General features: G+C 41.5%; 1 protein-coding gene across 3 annotated transcripts in view; it reads right to left on the reverse strand.

Moving 5' to 3' along the window:
- Positions 1 to 22,845, reverse strand: part of LOC133441667 (cGMP-dependent 3',5'-cyclic phosphodiesterase) — a 196,671-nt gene that overhangs the window by 17,591 nt on the left and 156,235 nt on the right. For all 3 annotated transcript variants that reach the window (XM_061719203.1, XM_061719205.1, XM_061719204.1), the window contains 11 exons: positions 17,275 to 17,364; positions 16,945 to 17,033; positions 13,252 to 13,361; positions 12,504 to 12,553; positions 12,199 to 12,258; positions 10,593 to 10,749; positions 9,117 to 9,169; positions 4,682 to 4,756; positions 4,311 to 4,352; positions 3,563 to 3,631; positions 3,346 to 3,476 (listed from right to left, as the gene is read on the reverse strand). In XM_061719203.1, coding sequence (XP_061575187.1) covers positions 3,346 to 3,476; positions 3,563 to 3,631; positions 4,311 to 4,352; positions 4,682 to 4,756; positions 9,117 to 9,169; positions 10,593 to 10,749; positions 12,199 to 12,258; positions 12,504 to 12,553; positions 13,252 to 13,361; positions 16,945 to 17,033; positions 17,275 to 17,364 — 926 coding nt within the window. The remainder of the gene's footprint in view (positions 1 to 3,345; positions 3,477 to 3,562; positions 3,632 to 4,310; positions 4,353 to 4,681; positions 4,757 to 9,116; positions 9,170 to 10,592; positions 10,750 to 12,198; positions 12,259 to 12,503; positions 12,554 to 13,251; positions 13,362 to 16,944; positions 17,034 to 17,274; positions 17,365 to 22,845) is intronic.

Consider the following 22,845-nt stretch of genomic DNA (forward strand, 5'->3'; position numbering starts at 1 on the left):
ATCGCGGACACAAGCGACCGAGATGAGTTTCCTCTGCAGGGTGGCTGGACGCTCCCCCCGGAAGAGCAGTTAGCAGTTAGTGGGTGTGTTCTACCAAACACTGTATACCTAAACTAAGCAATCAGGATGGGTGATGCATTAAAAGGAGGGCCAGAGTGAGCACTGAGATAGCAGGAGGATAGTGACACACACCTGTGCCGCAGCCTGATCATCACTTCCCCTCCACCAACTCGACACCTTCGGTCTTAACAAATAATCTAGTGTGTAACCCTGTGTGAAAGTGCTCTGATGCGATGATGTGCATTAAAAGAAGCATGGGGGCAAGGACAGGGTGGTGGTCCGGTCTCCCAACCCCACACACCCCGTCCCAGACAGGAGCACAGCCCCAAGCAGCCAGGGAGGGAGGGCCGACCCATGAGAGCCCAACGAGGGGAACCCGAGGGACAGTGGGCCACAGCAGGGTAACACCAGGGGCGTGAAAGGGTGCCCCCACTTACCCCAGCATCCTGGGACCCCGACCCCCGTGGCCAGAAGTGACTTGAGCCAGACTGCTATTCATTGAAATTCAGGAGAGGTGCAATGAATTGCAGAAAGGCTGCAGAATTTGATAAAATAACTAGCTGTTTCCAGTCATGACAGAACAGTGGTTCTAGAGGTAGAATAAAAGTCAGTGGGAGTCTATTTCCAAAGAAAAGAGACTGGATACATAGTAAAATAACACACAACATATCCCAAAAAGAAAATGATTAGAATTCAAGTTGGTCTAAGATCATTTTTGTACTTTACCTACAATTTGTTACTTCTAAAAGACCTAGCCTGTATTCTCTATCTGCATATGTGTGTACAACCAGATGAATGATGGGTAATGATAGTTTGTGTACAGTGATTTTTAAAGCGCAACCACGAAAACTGAGCTACAAACCTGTACCAACCTGCTATCATACACCTGTGTCATGCATGAGTGTGAAGAGGCGATGCTGTATGTCACACACATGAAAACTGCATGTGAATATGTAATATATATGATGAAGGAATGGCTCATCAAATATCACTTCTCTGCGCTCATCTGAGCAAAGACTGGGCTAATCACATTACATGCACAGTTGCAACCATAATCCTGCTGCTGTTACTGCGGTAATGAGTTGCCAGCTCTGTCATCAAAGCCTCTGAAGGGGTGAGAAATTAACGGACATGATCCCTTCTCATTTGTCTCCCAAGAGCGCATGCATGTATAGTACATGTGTTAAAAGAGCAAAATAACTTTCCTGCATCACAAAGAAACGCACGGGTGCAGAGACAAAAAGCTTGAGCGTGTTTTTTTCAGGCTTTTGTGTTCAGGAGATAACAACATTGCTTCCAGCAGTATGTGCACACAAACACATGCGTGGGTGTGTGTCTGTGTGTGTGAGACCAGATGGCTGTGAAGATGATGGTGTTGTGGCAATCTACAGTTCTACAGGTCATGAGTCTAACAGCAGCGGGTGGGTTTGCAGCTTTTGTGTGTATGTTTAGTGGAAATTGCACATTCAAAGAAATGGATAGGGCCAACAGCTTCAATCCTTTATTTTCAACCCCTCAGTGATAAAGTTCCCCTCTGGATGCAGGTAAATCTCAGCTTATGTGGTGAAAAACGGGTGCAGACTATAACATGCTTTTGTTTATGGAGTGCTCTCAGGAACCTGATGAGTTTTATTAGGTCTTGCACCTTTCTAAGTGAAAGCCCAGACGCTGTGTGTTTTTCCAAGAGTGTTCGGCTGGCAGCATTAGGAGAAGATTTGTGGAAATATAGTGAAAAGCCACTATGCAAACTGACAGAGAGAAGAATCTGACTGGGAAGCCAAAGTACTCAGAAACTGAACTTCAGCACATAGAGGAGCCACAATCTGAAAAAAAAGAGAAATCTGCTGTGTTTTATAATGTTGTTGTTACACCAGAACACTTGAAGTCCAGAAGAAAGTTATTGCTAAACACTTGAAGATCAGTGGACTTCAGAGAGCATGGTAACACTAAATTGTATCACCACCATCATCATCATCACCATCCCTATGCATAGTTACATCACAAACCATTACTCAGTTTAACTAATTGAGATTGTATTAGATATATGCATATCTGTTAAGATGTCTTTTGTGAGTTTTTAACACTTAGAGGAGATCTAGTGCTTATGTGAAAATTGAAAAGAAATAAAGTTCTATATTGTTAACTGCTGACTTTTGAATTACGCAAACAGAAGATGTGGGAACTTATTTCTTAATTCACTGCAATACATTTAAAAACATTATCATTCATAGTACAATGGTGTCAGTATGGTTTTGTATAAACTTCTTGTGCATTTTAAAACAATGACAACAACAACCTCCCGCTATCATGTATAATGTTACCTTTAGGCCTTTAATTTGAAATGCATTATTTTGTATCCTTTAGGTTCGTCCCATTCAGATTATATTAATTGTATAATTAGTTACTTAAAGGAGCTTGAGGCCGGATTGTGGCAAGATTTATGAAAAAAATCTGTATACATTTTAAGTTTTCTAGTAGTAATGTCAGATGAAGCGTTCCAAACCCAAAAGAATGATTCCTCTAGTGTATCTCTCCTTTGCCTTGAACAGGCTGTGTGCTGCAAAATGTGCTGCAATTCGGTCCCGAATTTCCCGCGCTGGGCTGCGGATGTGACGTCACATGACGCTGCATGTGCGTTCTCCCCGTTCTCCCGTGCCGGCTTCACTGTTGGCTGCAGTACCCCCAACGGCCGTCGTGGTGAAAGGTGGCGCTAGAGAGTCTCATTTCTTAAAAGGAGCCTCAAGCTCCTTTAAGTCACATGCATCAATAGAGATTCCCAAATAGCAAAAACCTGCAATCATAACACATCAACACTACAAAAGACTATTGTATTTGTGAGCAGCTATAGCCCAGATGGTTCAAATTTGAGGGATGCCGTTGAGTCTCAGTACCCCCCTGTATCTGTTCATGGGCAGCCTGCAGCCAATAAGCTGCAGATTTCAGTGTCTCCACAATGGTAAACTCAACAAATATGAGTCGGTTGCCTCATCCATTCAGACTGCATCCTAACATTGCTGAAAGCTGCTATTGCATAAATCTTTATTTCTTTGCTTCTACCATGACTCAGCACGTCACTATGTGGGAAAAATCCAAATCTTCTTCAGATTTACAACCACGTATTTTCAACACCGTTTGCATGAAACCAGCAGTGGGGGAGCCGGAGTCATTTCTAAGCAACAGCTGAGGATAAAAACAGAGAATGTCTCTTTTGGGTGTAAAAGCTGCTCTGCATGAAATGAGAACACATCCAATAGGAAGCAGCCAACGTGTCTTTCACATACATACCTTTCCGCAATCTGCTTGTTGAAGGCGCACGCCAGTGCCACCACCTGACCAGTGGCCCTGCTGACCACAGGGACACAGAGCATGGAGGAGATCTCACAGCCCAGCATACTGGACAGCTGCCTGCGCTCCTCCTGAGAGACGAGGGGACAGAAGGATACGCTTGTATGGCAATAGAAGACAGGAGATCAAATGAGATGAGATATGATTGATTTCTTACAGCACTGATATCCTGAAGAGTAATTGACTTCTTCTTTTCGACGACTTGACCAAAACGGCCAAACATCAGCTGAAAAGAAAGGGTGAGCAAAGAAAAATGCGGCAATGAGACCCAGAAACATGAAGAAATCAAAATCTTTGGAGATTCTTTTAGTGGTAAAATACACAATTAAAAGCTGTTTATTCGAGGTGAAGCTTACACCTCCCTTATTAAACAGCATAAACAACTTGTGTACATGTTTTAGTGTCTTCGTATCTCTTCCCACCAACTTTTATCAAGATTACACACGTAATTATCTCTTCACGCACTAATGAAAAACCTGCTTAAAACGCTACATTTTCCCCACAAACATGGACAGGGGATCCAGACTGACTCAAAGGGAGCCATTAGTTCTGCTGCCTCGGTTTCTTCATTATAACTCTTGCTGAGGATTGTAATTGTTCATTCATTCATGTCAATTGAAAAACATGGAGTTATCACCTTGCAATATAAGTAAGTTTATAATGAATTGCAACAAACACCCCTGCAGGTCTCAGATTACTCAACCATGAGAACAGGGAATTTGATAAATAGATTATTTGAATTCATAAATAAATCACCTGACTGATGAAGACATGATAAACAAATATTCAGCTGCAGGAAGACAAACACTTTGACCGGGAATATCGAAAACACACAGGCACAAAAAATTAAATAGGTAATTAGATTGATAATTAGTGCTTTCCTTTCTTTGTTTTTTTTTCCTCACCGGGAAGCTGATCTCCTCCTCCAGGACTTTGTCCCCAACTACCTAAATGTCACAGAAGGCAAAGATCACAAGTTATTCAAATTCTGATGCTTAAATTATTCTTTGATATATGAGTCATTGTTGAAATAGTGGAGAAGTATGTGTGTGTGTGTGTTTGTTTGGCCAGGGGAGAGTTACAGATATGAAGCGAGCATTGCGCGAGAAAAATCAGTGGGGTGCTTTTGTGTGGTATTTCAAAAACAGATACTGAAAACAAATTTGCATGAGAGTGATTAAACTGTAGATAGAAGTGTGTGTGTGTGTGTGTGTGTGTGTGTGTGTGTGTGTGTGTGTGTGTGTGTGTGTGTGTGTGTGTGTGTGTGTGTGTGTACCTGGCAGAATAGCTGGTGGTTGTCCTCAGACACCAGTAGCAAACAACAACACTGGGACTGCGTCTGCTGCTGCAACTGCAGGAAACCACAAATACAACGTCAGACCTTATATCTAACTTACTTTTTTTAGACTCATTTTAAAGCCTCCCTTTACGATTCTTTTAGAGCGACACACTAAAGTAAGAAATCTGCAAGGAATGAAAATAACTAGTGTTAGTTGAGGCAACACATCTGTATTATTTTCACTGCTTTGTAACGGTGTCAAACTGTGATTTAAGATATACTGGTATGCAGGCTCCATAGTTTTTAATAAATTATTAAAGGGTACGTATTGTAAAAATAAACATGTTTGACGGCAAATGTTTGAGCGTATGAAATGAGATCCAGCTCAAAAACGGGGATAAACAATGTTTAATACGTCTGTATAGACACATTTTAACAACTAGGTGACTGCAAAGTCTAAGTAAGACTGAAATAATATAACAGCTCTGTAAAATAAAGACTTGGCAATGTGGTACCAGAAAGTGAATCTTTAAATGATCTTTTACATGCAAAAGCGTCAGATGTGCACCTCAAGTTTCAATGCAGCAGTTGCCAGCGTAGGAGGTTTACAGAACAAAGCCGGTTGGTTTTGGACAAGATAACATGCAGTTCTCAAAACAACATCTGTGCAACTGTGTAAGAAAGTTAAACTCAAACTGCACGGACAATATACTGGTCTGAACTGAGTGGACTCGAACTCACAGAGTGACTGTAAAGTTTCATCACAATGACCCTGTTTGATATGCCTGAGCCAGATTAAAAGGTCTCTGTTCTATAGAATCAGAAATCCAGATCAGAGTAAAATGATCCAGCTTCCTCAGTGTTAACTCCACCCAATTTCACATCTTGGTACATCTGAGGTGGGCAGCACAAGGCTGGTTCAAAAGAGACGAGTCAAACAGTAGAACGGGGAGTTTTTTCAGTGGCGTAAAGGTGCTAATTGCACCCACTTACACAAGCTGCTGAACAGAGCTGAGAAGACAGCTGTTGTACTGATGTCTTATATTTCAACTGACACATGTCGCAGACATTTCCTCAAGATATTGTGCAGATTTCTAAAAAATATATAGCTATAATGTCCATGTGATAGTGGCGGGCAGAGTGTACTGTATACCCAACCTAGGACGGATGGATGCATACATGGATGAATGGGTGGATTGGTGGTTTCTTAGATCAAGTTTATGGTTTTGGTAACATTTGAGTCATGTTTTATTCCTCTCCAGTTGATTTTATTAAACTCAAGTTCTTTGTCTGTGAGTCGTGTGTGTAAATAATCCTGTCTTGTCCATTACTTCACCAGTCGTTAGGTCCACTCTTGTGTTCCTTTGCTCTTTCCGTGTTGCTATCCTGAAATCCTTGTTGGGATTTCCCTTCGTTGCAGTCATTCTTTTGCCATATAAATCTCTAAAGGTGTGAGTCCTCCACCTCCTATCCATATTAACCCTACAAGCCTGTCTTCATTTTCTACGAAGTAATATTGAAAATGAGTGGCTTTATATGTATGCAAAACACCCTTCACTATGCATATAGATTCATTTACACAGACAGACACTTACTAAAAAACTCTTGAGTAACAACGATCCTCACACTTCACAATTTAAATTTAGCAGCATTTGATAATTCATCATCATCAAAACATTGAAAATAACAAGACATGTCATTGCGTTGTAAGGTTTTTTCCTTTAAAGCTGAGGATGAATAATCTCTACACAAACAGAAGCAAATCCCAAATATTTGTCCTTGTGTGCATAAATGAAGTGGTACATTTGCTCTCAGCCTCCCTGATGCTGTTGTTCTCTAAGACCTGCAGTCTCAACCAATTTCCTGCTGTTGTGTGGGATGAGAAATGCTTGAATCTCATTCAAAGACTGAAATGCGCAGTAAACTCACACCTGTAGGCACAATGACACAGATGCTGTAGGTGCACAGGCAGAGACATGAGCACGCGCACACACATTGTTCAGCCTCACACATTATTCTTCTCTGTAATCCACAGATCTGGGTGGAGAACAAGCAGCACAGGAAAAACACAAAACACTGCCAACACGACCATCTCCAATACACACGCACACACGCACACACACACACACACACACACACACACACACACACACACAAGCGCGCACACAACCCCCTGGCAACCACAGATTCACACTCACACATGCACACACACATGGGTCATGTTGTTGCAGCTAGATACAATAATAAGCTCCTCCACTACCATTTGTTTTTTTTTTCCGAAATACTGTAAATCCCAAGAGTTGCCCCAAGCTCTTCCTACCACTCTGAGTAATAATCCATGGCTCCTCTTCCTCTTCTTCCTCTCTTCCTTTCCCTCACACCATATTTACAACAATACAGAGGCCAAACAAACAACGTCTGATTCAAAATATCTTATCTTATAACCAAGGGAGTGTTGTGGACCTGCTTGACCTCTCTCCCTCCGTCACCTCACCCCAGCGCCAAAACGCTTCAAACACAGAGGTTTGGAGGCAGTGAAGGGTGATGGAGTACACGGAGGAGAAACTGCAGCAGCACAGTAGTTCAATGCCCCTGTGTTGGGCCCAAAGTAGCACAAGTGCAGGTAAGGTCAGGTGTGCTTGACTTGTACACATCAACACAGAGATGGACACACAACTGTTCAACTGCACCCAAAATATATTTATGTTTTATTCTGACAGCTGCAGTTAAAAGTAACACTTCTATATATTTGGTCAACGGGGAAAAAAAGAGATCCTGGAATCTTCTAAAATAGGAAGAAAATATAGTACATGAATGTCCAAAAGTTAAGTTAAGTTTTTTGTTTTTGATAGTACGTTCACATGCAGCGATTCAACCTGGTTGCAGATCGGTTGCAGACATCGTTCCGACTTTTAAACTGCATGTAAACACCTCAACCTGGTCAAGCCGGATTCATCAACCAGTTTGGAGCACCTAGATAAGCCAGTCGCAACCAGGTTGTTAACGCCATGTTTACGGGGACATAGATATTGCAGTCTGCGCATGCTCGAAAATTTCCCCCGGGTGGGGTTTTCCCCCGGGGGAGGGGATTCACCCGGAAGTGAAAGGAGACGACGCGTGCTCAGTAGTTGAAAAGGAGGCGGCGCGTGTTTAGCCATTCTTTAATTCTTCAAAACATGTCTACAGGAAGAACTCATTTTTGGTCCGACGAGGAGACGCGTTTTCTGCTACGGCAGATGCAAGAGTTAAACATTTTGAGGTTCATGGATGGGCGGAAAAGTAGGAACGCGGGGTACAGCGCCACCTAGCGTCACGGAGTCAGCCATGCTCTGGTTACAGTGGCTTATTCAATCTGATTCAGTCTGATCTCAGAACAGCATGTATAATCAGACAAGTGATCCAATCTTCTGCATTTCATTATGTGATAAGATCTGCAACCAGGTTGAATCGCTGCATGTGAACGTACTGACTGTTTTTACAGCTTGATAGTTTAAAAAAAAACAACCAAAACATACATATAATATCCAATTAATACATTTCTGAATCAGAAAAAAAGTTGCAAATACAGTATATGAAAAAAATCCCAACAACAATTCTTAAAATGATTTTGAATTCTGTTTTTGTGACTTCTGTTTTCAGTTTCACTTCATTTACGATTGTACGCCCACTTTTGCAGCACGTTCCAAAAAAGATGGGATGGGTTACCTGAGTGATAATGAGGTCAGCAGGTAACTAATGGTGATTTGGTACAAATGCCAGATCCATGAAAGGCTCCATCGTTAAGGAGAAAAAATAGTTTGAAAATGTCCTCCTTCTTTTAACAAATATATGAGAATACAATTGGATGGCAAAGGATTTACATATGTCTCTTTGTATCATCAAACTATTCAAGTGTAAAGGGCAACCTACACACATCTCATCGATAGCAATTAATTGTTGGGGATTGTGATACAATTTTGCTCAAAATGTTTAAGCAACAACATATTCAAAACCGTTTTTTTGCTGAATATATACAGAGAAAGATCATGTGCTTATCTGAGATTCTGACCCAGCTGATGTAACATTAAGTTCAGATCTCCTTCTGCTCTCTGGCTTTAATTGCTTTTCTCTCATATTTCCTTCATCTGTGAATAACTTCACACATTTAAATTGCAGACAGATTTCTGCTCTTACTGCTCCCTCACAGCTTCTGTACAGCCCCCTCCTCCCCCGCTGACGATCTACACCTCACTCTTCTCTCCTGCTTTTTACAGAGACTCATCTCTTTGTTCTGTGGGGAGATTGATGAAGCAATTTTATGTAAAAACAAAACAAACCCCCTCCCCAAAAAAGTGACAGGTACAGGGCAAGAAGTCCAGTGCATTTTCAGCTCAGTGTGTCCGCGTGTATGATGGAGTGTGTAGGGGTGGTGTGAGCGATCTCAGCCACTTACATAATTGATAACTTTGAGCTGGAGAGAGGCTGCATCAAGGTCAAAAAGCTCACCTATAAGGAGAAAGAGACAAAGAGACAGAGAAAGTCATTGGAGAGCGGGTGGTGGTGGGGATAGTCAAGGCCAGACTGGGATCGAAGAAATATGCAGATCAACAAGTCAGTTATATGTACTTCCTATATCTTATATATTCAAATTGGATAGATTCTTTAGTTTTTAAGTATTTGTTTGGAATTCGTCACACCTTTGTTATGTTGCACGTTCATTATAAAATGGCAGTTGCTTGGCTTGTCCATCACACCTTGCACTTTTGTTTCACTCTTCCATTTCCCTTTCTTTCCCCACCTCGGTGTCTGCTGTCAACACCTGCTTATATAGTTGCCCCTGAAGTATATCAACTAACCATTTATCAGACACATTGAACTCTTAGTTCTCCAGCTAACGGATAATTAATTAATTCATCTTGTCTTTTATACCTTTGACAATATATCTGTGCCTCTCCTCTCTCTGTTCTTCATTCTCTCTTTCCGATCTCCCTTTTTCTGCTCTGCCCAGCTGGACTTCAGCAGGAGGTTCCAGGTCCTGCTAAAGGGTTCTTCCCTCCTAAAGGGGAGTTTTTACCTGCCATTGTTTATGTAATAATTGCTTGGGGGTCATGTTCTGGGTCTTTGGAAAAGGCCCAGAGACAACTTGCATTGTAATAGACGCTATATAAATAAAATTGGATTAAATTGAATTGAATCAGCACCCAGGAGACAAACAAAACATAACAACTAAACTTGAATGTAATATCTGGGCCAAGAAGGGTCATGCAGTAGTGACAGAGCAGAGTAAAAAGTTACTCCGTGTTGTGTTTGAACTTGTTGGGTATAAGAACGACTGTCTGCCAATATAACAACCTCTTTTTCTTTTCTGTAGTTATCATTAAGCCAGCTTAGCATTTTTCTGTAATAATATTCAGTTTATATAATGCTTGAAATGACTGCAATACTCGGGGATGCATCACCTCTGTTTGATAGTTTCAGTGTAAAACGTATGCACACTGTCAGTTTAAAAGGAAAAGCTGAGTTTATCTCCCAAAAGCTGTGATCAAAGGGTTACTTTTAATATTGTACACATATTTTACTTGGGCAGAGATAGGGTTTGCTTTTGCAGCCTCTGAATACCAGAGTAAACAATGCTGATGTATGTGTGCAGGAACTGCATGAGCAACTTCAATTCCATTATGCATGAGAGTTTAAACAGTGTCTTTGCAAAGCATATTGTTTTCATATTGTATCTGTCACATACTCCCGATGCCACCGACATTTTTCATCAAAATTCACAGAGCTTTTCATGCTCAGGGGCTCTCTTGATTAATTCACCTTAACTTCCTGCTTTATTGATAAAAATATCTGTGTGTGTGTGTGTGTGTGTGTGTGTGTGTGTGTGTGTGTGTGTGTGTGTGTGTGTGTGTGTGTTGGTGTATTTTCGTACCACAGAGCTGCAGAATGTGGCGGTCCAACTCGCAGTAGTCCTGCTCTGAGACATTGAGGTGCAGCAGTGCATTGTGGGACTGCAGAGGCGAAGGGCTGAGAGGAGGTCTTTGATAGGACGTCTGCACAGCCTGGACCCGCACACACGCCACCGAGGCCTATGCAATCATGCACATATCAAATATTCTATAAGGGCATTTAATTTTCCTTCAGCCATATCACCAGAACACTGAAGGGAGATTTTCTCAAAGGTGAGCAGCTCAATGAAGCTGTCTTTGTTTATAATTCAAGAAATATAACTGAGATGATGTAAAAGAAACGTGTCAAAAGTGAGGTGGCTATGTTTCATACCATCGGGTGTACACTGTTGTTCCAGTTTAAAACTGCTGCTGTGCTCTTACCAGTAATTAGGATGGGAATCAATCTTCATTAGGCTTCGACCTTTCATTGATCGTAAATTCCCCCCAAAATAAAATAAGCCCAGTTTTCCTTGTCATGTGTCTGATCTCTCGTCTTTTTATAAGAGACTAAAGCACCCAAGCTCTACCGTCATCACAACTGCCAAAACTGTCTGTGAAAACACACTTATTCACTCGATATAATAAGCATAAAAGTACAAGTATGTAATTTGGAGCACAGCCATAGTCTCTGAAGTTTAGAGCTTAAGGTTTGAGAAAAAAAAGATGACTGTAAAATATCCAAGTAAGTAAAAGTTGACCTGATTTTAAAAGGCATAAAGTTATACAAGAAAGATGTCCTGGATTATTTAAGCATGATAACTTTTATACTTCTGTTGTTTACAGTCTTGAAATAAAAGAAAATATAAGCAAGAAGAGTCCCTGTATGATTATTTCCATAAAATATCTGCTGCAAGTATCACAGTTCACAAACACATGTTGAAGCAGCTGAGTCTTCTTCTTCCTTCACGTATTTTTGTCAGATTCTTTTGGAGATTGTTAATGATGGTTGGGAAGTTGTGTGTGTGTGTGTGTGTGTGTGTGTGTGTGTGTGTGTGTGTGTGTGTGTGTGTGTGTGTGTGTGTGTGTGTGTGTGTGTGTTTGCGTGTAGGTGTGTGTGTATAGAGGGGCTGTAAGATTATTGTAAAATCTTTAGCTTGAGCCTCTTGGGGCAATCCATTGTGGCCATTCAGGTGTGTTTGGGATCATTTTCCTTTAGCTACCTTCTAACTTCCACCAGTGAAATGTCACAGGCCGCAACAAAGGTTTCCAGTGTTGTTCTCCACCTGCTCCGCTGAGCTTAACAATGGGAAATGTGTTCTAATGATGAAATTCAGCTCTCTCTCTTTTTTTTTATCGATTTATCTATACGTTTATCTTTCTTTCAGTGTTGTGAGTTGATCTATTAGAAAGTTTTCATGGATTTCAAGATGTCACCTCCGCTGTAACTCTATGTCATTACTCGGTTGTATTTCAAACTTAGGATTGAGTCAACTGAAAACACCTCACTATCTCATTGCAGTTTTCTCCTGCTTGTAACCATCATTCATTTGAATGTTCACGGGCAGCTGCTCTGAAGAGCGCTAAAATGTTTTGGATTAAAAAAAAGACCATACTTGACGAAGAAAAAAGCTGATAAAGAGAACTTACATGTTTTTCAAGCAGGTTCAGATTCAGTTCATCCTGATCAGTTAGCGGGTTACAGCCCACCTGCAACACACAGACACATACACTCAGTGATGCAGTTTTTGTTCAGTCATTGACATGCATGTTGTGCAGCCTCCCCAGAGCTCATTTCATTTGTTCATGTTAACTAAAATTGAATCAGCTCACATTAATCTACTCTTTCAGAAAAGAGGAGGTGGCGGCGGTGACATAATCAGCATTCAATTTGTGACTCTGGTTAATTTAATTTCTTTAAAATCCTTTTGTTTGTCATTGAACGAAGGTCTCACCAGTACGACGGCAAGGACTTTGTCCTGATCCAAGATCGGAACAACAACAGCTGAAAGGATGGAGAAAAAGGGAGACAGTTCAAAATACATAATGCATTTATTCAGAAGAGACGCACTTGTTCATCTCATCACTCTCCTGTAATTTTCTTTGTCCTTGTCAAGTTCATAATCATATTTTAATATATCTGATACATCCTAAATGGGATTGTTTTTGCTTTTAAATTGATAGCGAAAACAGATCATAATGATTATAATTGGATCATTGAGTGATGCTCAAGAACTACAGACAACAGAACAAAGCACCACACTAACTCTGTTTCCTGCAATATTATTCCATGCTTACATATATCCTCAGGTGTTTCTTTGCTTTGATATGTAAAAAATAAAACTGAAAAAACGGCATTGCTCATTTGAAGAACAATGCAGAGTCTGTTTTTTCCAATCTCAGATTTTTTTTATCATCACAAACCTTTCATTTCTTTTTTTGGATCTGTTGTCCAATTTTGCAGCCCACACAGCTCCATACCTCTCTCCATGCAATCATCATCTCTTGTTCGCTACTTTCCCCTCTATCTCCCTTCGTTTGTTTTTTTCCCCTCTCTTTCCTCCCACGCTCACACTTGTGTGCTTCTCTGCATGCGTGCAGGCACATGCTCACACATCCTCAGACGAAAACACACACTCACATGCGGGTCCACCAGCGCAATTCAAGCCCTTGTAAGACTCTTCAGAAAACGCACGACCGCACCTTTTCTGTGTCCTGGTAACGGCGCTGCGAGGCAGACTCTGTATTTCTCTGGCAGTTCAGATGGAGGAAGGCCAGCACACTGACATCGCTTCAGCTGGTTCGAAATACTCCTACGACAGATTCAAGCTCAGTTTACTCAGGCTGGAGAGAGACAGTAATATACATCACATTTGTCTTAAAAAAAGAGTCTGTCAGAAGCTATTGAGATCAAAACAAAGAGAGGTTTTGGAAAACACTTGTGGCAAATGGAAAAACAATCACAAACATTGCAAAACCAGATGTCTTATGTTAAGCCACGCTATTCCAAAAAGCTGATGAACAGCACTATTATTTCTTGTGAAACTATAAGAACTTAATACTCCAAATGACGTGTCTGTGTAGCAGAACTGGTCAAGTGTGAAGCCAGGTGCAATGATGGCAAATGTGCAGGTCTGATCTGGGTGATTGTTATGTCTAATACAGATGGTGGATTTTTTATGCAAAAATACACTTGTTTATTCTGGACGTGTTATAGGCCAGAACACACACATGCACAGGCACACAGGGATACCTGCACACACATGTCAATGAATATGGAAATGATAAGTAAAGAAGCAAAATAATTTAACCCAAGCACATAAGTAAATTCAACATTCATGTGCTTCACATAATAAATCAGATAAGCCCCTTGGCAGCTCCTTAGACCCCCCCCACCACACACACACACACACACACACACACACACACACACACACACACACACACACACACACACACACACACACACACACACACACAAGGTAGCAGTCAGTACATTACATGCTCCCAGAGTCTGAAATCCCCTCAAACCGTTGCAGCCACATCTCAGCATGCTGCATTGATTTCCAAGTGTCAGCTCACGGAGGAACAGTCCGCATCAATCACAAAATATTTTATTGTGGCAAATACACAGAACCTTTTTTGTGATGCACTGCATTTGCTGGACGCAGCTTCCCTGCACAATCATTAAGCCAATTAAAAATGAGCATGGATGGCAAGAACAAGTAATGTCTGAGCACAAATGACGACGTGCCATAGTTGTCGGGCAGGGAGGCTTGACCACTTCGGCGGATGAGGCAGTGCTTCGTGAAAAAAGGGCGTGATACAACACTTACAGATTCACAGTGCATCTGTCTGTTACATTATGGCTGCTGCATATCACTCACATAGGACGACAGTAAGTTGTGCAGACAGCAGTGCCTGCTGGCCAAAAGCAAAATGATTTGAATTATGGACTTTCCTCTGCTTTAAAGCTCAACAAATCTCAGTTAAACTGATCTGTTTTTGTCGTCAAGTAGGTCAATTGATGTTTTGCCCCAAGTTTTGAAGAATGGCCAGCTGCAAGCCGAGCAGGTAGAGTTTCTGTACCGCTGGATTTGGGGGAAAAAAAAAACAAAACCTGATTGTTAACTATTAATTTCTTTTAAACTGTGGTTGTAATCGTGTCTGTTTTTCTGGACTGATTTTAAGTTCCTAGGTAACATAAATTGCCTGCTGCAGTGGCTCTACGTACTTTTTCCTTTGGAGATTAAATTAACAGTCAAGAGTCAAAACAAGCCCAGGTCTATTGTTGGTTTCAGCAAATTTTCATGAGAAAATAAAATGACGTGAAATGACCGACGTGAACTGGCTGAATATACAATAACATTTTGCATACAAGGCAATCAACCCACATCAGAATAAACTGCTATTCAAAGCTTCTTATGAGACTCAAAAATGTTATTCAGTTTAAAAGCTAGTGTGGATAGATTCCCTGCTGAAAAAAACAAGGTCATTTTACCTTTATATGAGTACAAAAAGTGTATAAAGGACATTTTGTGCAGTTTTCTCCATCTGATAGCTACTTTATTGTTTTAAGTCTGTAGAAGTCGACTTCTGATGATGTGCAAACTACTATCAATATATCCAAAATGAGGAGAGATCGTGGCCTTGGCTTCTGATCCTTGCCTACTTTATCATAAATATGTAAGTACTGTACCAGTTCAATTCTATTGAAGCAGGTGCTGCAAACTCTTCTCCTTTTGCACCTATTGCCCCAAGTTCAACATTAATTGCCATTTTGTTGCATACTCATGATTACAGTCTACCTCAAAGCTGCTTAGACTCACTTTGTCTTGGTCCCCAAGGAAAGTTTACCCTCCTTACCATTTTACCAACACCATCCACCTCTGGAGGTTAAGAACATTATCATTGAATTTATTGTTATTGAATTGAATTAAAAATATGAGATACTTAAATGTTTACAAAGTCATGAAGCAATGATCAAAAACTAAAATGATTAAATAACTTCCATATAACCTTTCAACTAACATTTCAAAAAATGAATATTATTGCCTTGCTTTATTATTTAAAAGTAAATAAAAAATAAAAACTGAAAAAGCACTTGCGGCTTATTTATCATCTGTATTTTTAGACTTTGTAACATAAATATGTTTGAGTATGAGACTGTGTGAGAGAGAGAGAGAGAGAGAGAGAGAGAGAGAGAGGAGAGAGAGAGAGAGAGAGAGAGAGAGAGAGAGAGAGAGAGAGAGAGAGAGAGAGAGAGAGAGAGAGGGTTTGTGTGTGTGTTTCGTGTGTGTTTCGTGTGTGTTTGTGGGCCATGGCCAAGGTCTTGATAACAAGCTTATATGGACAGGTGAACTGGAGAGACAAGAGTAGCATAGTGGGCTGTTTTTCAGTTTCTTTTTTAGACACAACCTCTAAACTGTGTGCAGGTCTGGTAAACGTGTGTGTCAAGAGGCATTTGTAGGGTGTGCTTCCCTGTCTCCTTGTGTGAATGGATCTCACAAGCATTTCTGTGTGGGAACCTGCATGTGTCCGTGGCATTGAGGCGTTGGAAACAGGGTTGTCTGACAAACAAACAAATTCATTAATAATGTAGTACTGGATTTTGCCAAGGCCTGGGCCGCAGTTGCAGCAGCGCACCCAGAGGAAGTGCTTCAGAGAGCACTTAGGAGAGGGAAGGATCATCGCGGCTCACTGAGGGGAAGAGGGCACTCTTATGCGGGCGATGAGCCCTGCAACGCTTCCATGGGGAGAGGGATTGAAGGTGAAAGGGAAGTGTTGATTGGGATAGAGGTTGTGGGGAAGAAGACCAAAACAGACTTAGTGCTTTGGGGAAAGGGCAGGCTGAGGGGAAACGATGGAAAAGAGCGACTCAAGCAGCGGGGAGGGGCGGTGGAATAGAAGATGACAAAAGAAGATACGGGCTGTCAAAGGGGCAAAGAGATGTTCGACAAGATGGAAAAATAAGAGCAGGAGATGGAGTGAGGGGGAAAACGAAGAGGTGGTATCGGTGAGATAAAAGAACAGAGAACGTCTTTGTGCTTCCTGATTAGGAGATTTTCTTCCGTGACAGTCCTATCTATGTGCTGATGATGTGATTGGAGTGGTTCATGCTCGGTCAGATGACACCTGCTTCACACAAAACAGCTGTCTCTTGCATCCCTCTTCTTTTCCCTGCTTGTTCTACGGCTTTCTTCTGTATCACCGCGCTCAGCAATGCAGCAGTAAATCAGCACAGAGCTGTGATTTAGTGCCACTAAACATCTGGGGTTTGCAGTGAACACACACACACACACACACACACACACACACACACACACACACACACACACACACACACACACACACACACACACACACACACACACACACACACACAAATGTACACACCTGATCTTTCCCTCCTGTGGCAGTTCATGAGCCGGGTCGTCAGACAGCAGCCTCGAGTGTCCATCCAGCATGTAGACACACGTGCACTCCTGGAATACATCACACACATACACCTGCATGATTAATCACTTTCTAGTAGATGTAATGAGCGATGAGCCTCGTCAGTTCTTAAAGGGGCTTCGTCTCCTGGTGTGACATTGTTATTAGCATTCAGTGGGAGTTCCACCATGCTGGATACTAACAGGTGCCTTTTTCTCTTTTCTTCCAGCCAACGATTTAAGGAAATTTAAATGATGTTCACCTGCACATGCATTGTGTGTGAGCAAATACCGTGCTGGGAAGCAGCTCCTGTACGCTGTCTCGCAGGGCCACTCGCAGCGAGCGTGCATCAACAACCGCTGCGAGTCGCAGCAAAGCATCCTGGAGAGGACAAAGAGATACCCCGATGACTGTTTGCTTATGATCTCAAAGGAAAGCTCCACGCTTTCCCTCCACTTTAGTCTCCTACGAGGTGCATGCTGCCACATCTCTTCCCGGTTGTTTACCTTGGAAGGCTGCAAACTTAAACTGTGTCTCAGTATGTGGCACTTTGAGACATAAGTGTGGCACAGTGCATTTCTTAAAAAAAAAAGCCATCAGGCATTAATGGAGTTAATGCTGCTCTTCATAATACCCAGTTTCTTTTGTTTCACAGCGAGCTGATTCGTGAAATGAAAGTTCATATGGAAGCAAGGGTGCCTTTCAGAGAAGCCCATGACTGATAGAGGGGTGTGAGGAAATGTGATGGTTATCTTAATTGCAGTCTTTCTGCAATAATTTTGATCAAATTAAACTATAGACAGTCTAGTTTGACCTCTTTTGATGATAAATATTCTTTTCACATCAAAAGAAAATCTGACAATGACAGCATGAAACACACCAAGGTCTTAAGGCAATCGTGTGCATATTGGCCTGTTGTTGCTGACTGTTGCCACTTAGGGGCAGTGTGAAAGTACGGTACGTGCAACAGCCTACGACAGTGGACTACACTTCTTTGTGCCTGTTTCCTTTTTTACTTTGCACTTGTGACGGAGTGACATCATGTCTTTCAGCTTCATCCTACATGTGGCCTCCTCACTCAGAGCAAGTTGGAGTTGAACTCGTTGAGGTCTGTAAAGTCTCTGTTCTGGGATTTGTTAAATTCCCACAATCCTTCACTCTGCGTGACCTGAGAGTGACGGTCTCATAAGTGGACTCATGAAGCAGCTTTGACAGTAAAGGTGTCTGACGTCTGTTGGTGTCTGACGCTGATCATCCCAGACAAGCATTTTAGGTGTCCCTTTCTAGGACGCCTGACCACAACAGACAACAGACACTCATCTACACAGGTCTATTGTTCTGTAATATATTCTTGCAATATAAATGATTGCATATTGGCCTATGAGCACTGACAAGATGCTGGGGATCTACAGCTCAACACTGTTTCTGAGCCCCACCTGGACAGACACGTACAGACTACTGCAGCTGCTGCAATGCACGGAGCAAAGTCTGAGCCCCCAGACTTAAGAGGGATGTGCGAAGAATGAAAAAAAGGGAGGGCTTGAAAGAGAAGTTCAAACCTTGGCCTGCTCTTTCTTGACTCTGTACATCAGACTGTTGGACAGGGCTGCTGATATGCAGAAGCAATTTCCATGTCAGATGGTGATTTAGATGCTGTTTGACCCACTGACCGAATGCATCATTTGAAGTAGATCAATGCTTTAAAATTCAACTGAAAAGCCAGAGCAGGAGCTGTTCTGGTTGTAAAAAGGAGAAATAGATGAACAAATAAGAAAGCAGGAGAGCTGGCTGCAGGGTATGCAAAAACGTCCACCATCCCTGTCCATGAAATCAGACACATCTCACGAACTCAGCAGGGCTTTTGTGACCTATAAATTCATGTCATAAGAATTTTTCCACTATCCACGTGGCTTACTGAAAAGTTATCTTACCACATTATCATTTCATGTAATTGCAGTCCAAGTAAACACCTCAGTGGGACTTTTATCAAAAGCCCCTTTTACATTGGTGGATACCCCGCGTTTAACACACAGATCTAGCGTGTCGTTTGTCCTTTTTACATTGACTGACGCGGGGTGGCGTGTCGAGCTGCCCCGCGAATAACTCTCCTCTGAGGGTCGTCTTGACTGCGGGTCAGGTCTAATGTAAACAGAACTAACGTGGGGTGGCGGGTCGTTGATCACCCAATCTGAGCACAACCCACCACAACTTATTATTATTTAATAAAATAAGGAAATGACTGACGAGAGTAACAATAGCAGCGTCACAGGTAGCACCTTTATCCGTGAGCTGCTCAGCCTCGGAACCATAAAGGATGGCCAAGCGGCCAAGAAAATGAAAAAACAGGGGTTTGCAAGAAGCAAAACCCGGCCAAAAAACACTCATCCTGGTGTTCATCCATCCTCGACTTGAAAATTACACCTGTCTGACGGCGTATAAATCTTGCTGATGTAGAGACAATACGTCATTCTACACGCCCACACAGGTTACAGGGTTAATGCCTCCCGACTTGCCTTCAGGTGACAAAAACACGCCTTGCTTTTATATTACCAATGCGCGTTAAACACGTGTTCATCACCCAGCGATAATAATCCAATCTAAAAACGCCCAAAAGTAAGGTGACACAAAAGAAGAAATTGCAAAGGCTCAACATGGTGAACGTTTTCAAACTGTGCAGCAAATCTAAACAGGAAGGAAAACAATGATGTTGAAAAAGAAGCCATTCTTTCTGGTTGTTCTGAATAAGAGAGGTTAACGAACAGTGAAGTCGGTTGGAAGAGCATCCTGTTCCTTCTCTGAGCACGAATACCCCAAAATATAGTGCATGCTGAGTCTGGTGCCAGGCGTTATGTTTTCCTGACAATGCCCATCTGCCATCTCTCTTTAATTTAGTCATTTTTCTCCTCTTTTTGACATATTCCACTGGTTTCTCCTCCATCTGTGTTTGACTGAGGGGTAAACAGGAAAGGGAAGGGAACAGGTGGTGAGGGAAGAGGAAGGAGGGGTTGGTAGCGGGTGCATGTGTGGTGTTGAGGGTGTCAAATGTGAAGGAGAGGCGAAAGTTGGAGGGAGTGTTTCCATGTCTGTGCACCCAGTATTGGTCATTACTTATGATTAGATATGATTAAATGTGATTAGCTTTGATCACTCAATCAGCCTGCCAGAGCACGTTGTGATGAAGTTGGAGCTATGCCAGCCCCAGTGTGAGTATTTTAGTGCGTTTAAGTGTTCGAGAAGGAACCAAGTGTGTGTTGTGCGCTAAGCCAAGGATCTTGAGACGCTTGCGCAAATCCCGTTAAGTGATGTTTGAACGCAAGTAGATTTGAAGAGCAGACAAACAGCTAACGTCTCTGGCTCCTTGTTCTCGCTGCTCTGCTGATAACTAACAGAGGCGAGATGCTGGAAGCCACCATCCTGCTTGTGTGTGTGTCTGTGGATATCACTATCAATAAAATGCGCGTCTTGGTAAATGTCAGACTCTGTCCTATGACCTTTCACAATAATTTCTTGCCATGTACCTGAAGGCATCCGTTACATCCATTTACCTGTGCTTCATCTATATGAATTTGGTGGAGACTTTTACCCGAACGGATGTGAAAATATTTCCCCGGAGCGCAGAGATTGTGAAGGCTCTCCAATGGTTTTGATTAAATGATTTATTTAATTTCAGAAATGCTTTCCTAGATCCTATGTTGATCCTACTCCTAAGATTAATGTCATGATGAATTAGTGACAGCGCTGTGCTCGTCCCAGGCAGGTCCTGTCCTCCAGACTCTGGGCACACATCAGTCTGGATGTCAGAAAACGTCACATTTTCCCGTTTCTTCCCCCTTTGTCTTATCTGTTCCCTCCTACAGTACGTTTCTTCCACGTCGATCACATTTTTTTCATGTACAATTCTACACAAACCCCTTGATTTATTTATTTTTTTCAGGTTGATCTCCAGTAGGGCTGGGCGATATGGACCAAAAGTCATATCTCGATATTTTCTAGCTAAATGGCGATACTCTATATATATCTCGATATTTTTTCTGTGCCTTAATTGGGGTTTCCCCCAAAGCATTATAGCATAGCATCTCTGTTAGCTTCATTTTTTTCTGAGGCAAACCCTTAAAAAAACAGTCAGTTTTAATACAAAGCCACGTGCCAAATGTCACACAGGTACCTTAGTTAACAGGTCTGCACAATATCAAAATGTATAAAACAAATGAAATAAAAATAAAAATAAACTGCCTGCATATATAGAATAAAAATGCTTCTTGAATAAAATAAAACAAATATCCCTTTCCTGCATAACAATTAAATTAAAATACACTCTGCAATTAATACAATGTAGACAGTAACAGGCAGACTTTTCCACTGAGGTTGACAGTTGTGCAAATAACAAAACATTTGTGCAAATCTCAAATAAAACATTCAAGTCAATTTGTCACAAAATAAGCTATATCAAAATCATTAAAAAAAAAAATTAAAAAAAAAAAAAAAACATTTTTTTTTTAATCGATATAAACGATATTGTCTCGTACCATATCGTGTTTGAAAATATATCGATATATTAAAATCTCGATATATCGCCCAGCCCTAATCTCCAGGCTTCTCCTTTCGTAACTCCTCCACTTCTCCTTTTATAAAATTGTAAAATTGCAATTGTCTTCATCTGCCGCTCTCTTAAGCACTCACAGCACTCTGACATTTTGAATGGTACCTGCGATCAGCAATAACGAAACACAGATTTCTCTGTCTCTTACCTTTCCCAGACACCCCCTTAAACACAAAAACACATTTTTCTTGTTGAATACTCGAGCTAGATATTTAAGCTCAACTCAAATTCAAAAGCATGCATCCAGTATTTTAACATCACGCCGCTCCCACAAAGGACAGTATGTATCAATTGTTTGGTGGTGGATATTAAAATCATTTTAGTCTAATTTGCTGACAGTTTATTAAAGATTACAGAGGAGCATGTTTACTATATTCTCTATTGCACCATCCTGTTTCATTATTGGCAGTTTTGTCACATGTGAACAGACCGATACATGCTGTCTAATCCATATGTCGCCCTCCTGCAAGAAGTACTCTGAACATGCTTTTAAGTTTAGTGCTTAAGCCTGAAACGTCCCAGTGAAGCTTAGCGACGGCATGTGCGAGAGCTGCATGGTTGGCCTACAGCTATACTGGGATGAAAATTAGATTACAGAGAAGCAGAGCTTGACTGCTGAACAAGTCCAACCTGCTAATAAATGTATGTATGGAAGAAATAACTACCCTTTCATTATTCGTTTTTCTCAACCACAACAGTCTTAAATCTGAGTTAATAGAGGGAGAACCAGCACAACTCCAGGAGGACATATCACAGGAAAGTTTAATTAAGTCTACATGGGCAGAGCTGTAGCTGGCAGGATGGAGTAAAATCAGCCGTGTAGAGTCCAGATAATTTCCTACTGGGCAGAATGAGGCCTGAAAATATTTGCACAGTCTTCTTAAGGTTTATTTTAGCCTGCTATGTTATGTTAGAGCAAGTTTGTCTCCTGAGCAGAGTATTGTTTGGAGCTTCATGCTTTTTTGACAAACAACTGTCCTGAACTTGCCTGAGTTTCACATTTACTTTTGTATTTCTAGCTGTTTAAAACTCTTGACTAGATTGTATTTTGGAGAAAGCATAATTGCACTGAATTATACAGCTATAGTTGCTTCAGTATCTGTTCTCGGGATGATGGGTGGGAGGTTGTGGGATTGTTCAAATGAATCAGGGAAGCACAGGAATGCCAGAAGAAATGTAAGTCCCTGAGGAGCACAAAACACATGTGGAAATATGATATTGATATTTAAAAAAACAAACAAGTACATCTGATTGTAGTGAGA

The sequence above is a fragment of the Cololabis saira genome, chromosome 4 (genome assembly GCF_033807715.1).
Source record: "Cololabis saira isolate AMF1-May2022 chromosome 4, fColSai1.1, whole genome shotgun sequence".
Taxonomy (NCBI): Eukaryota; Metazoa; Chordata; class Actinopteri; order Beloniformes; family Belonidae; genus Cololabis; species Cololabis saira.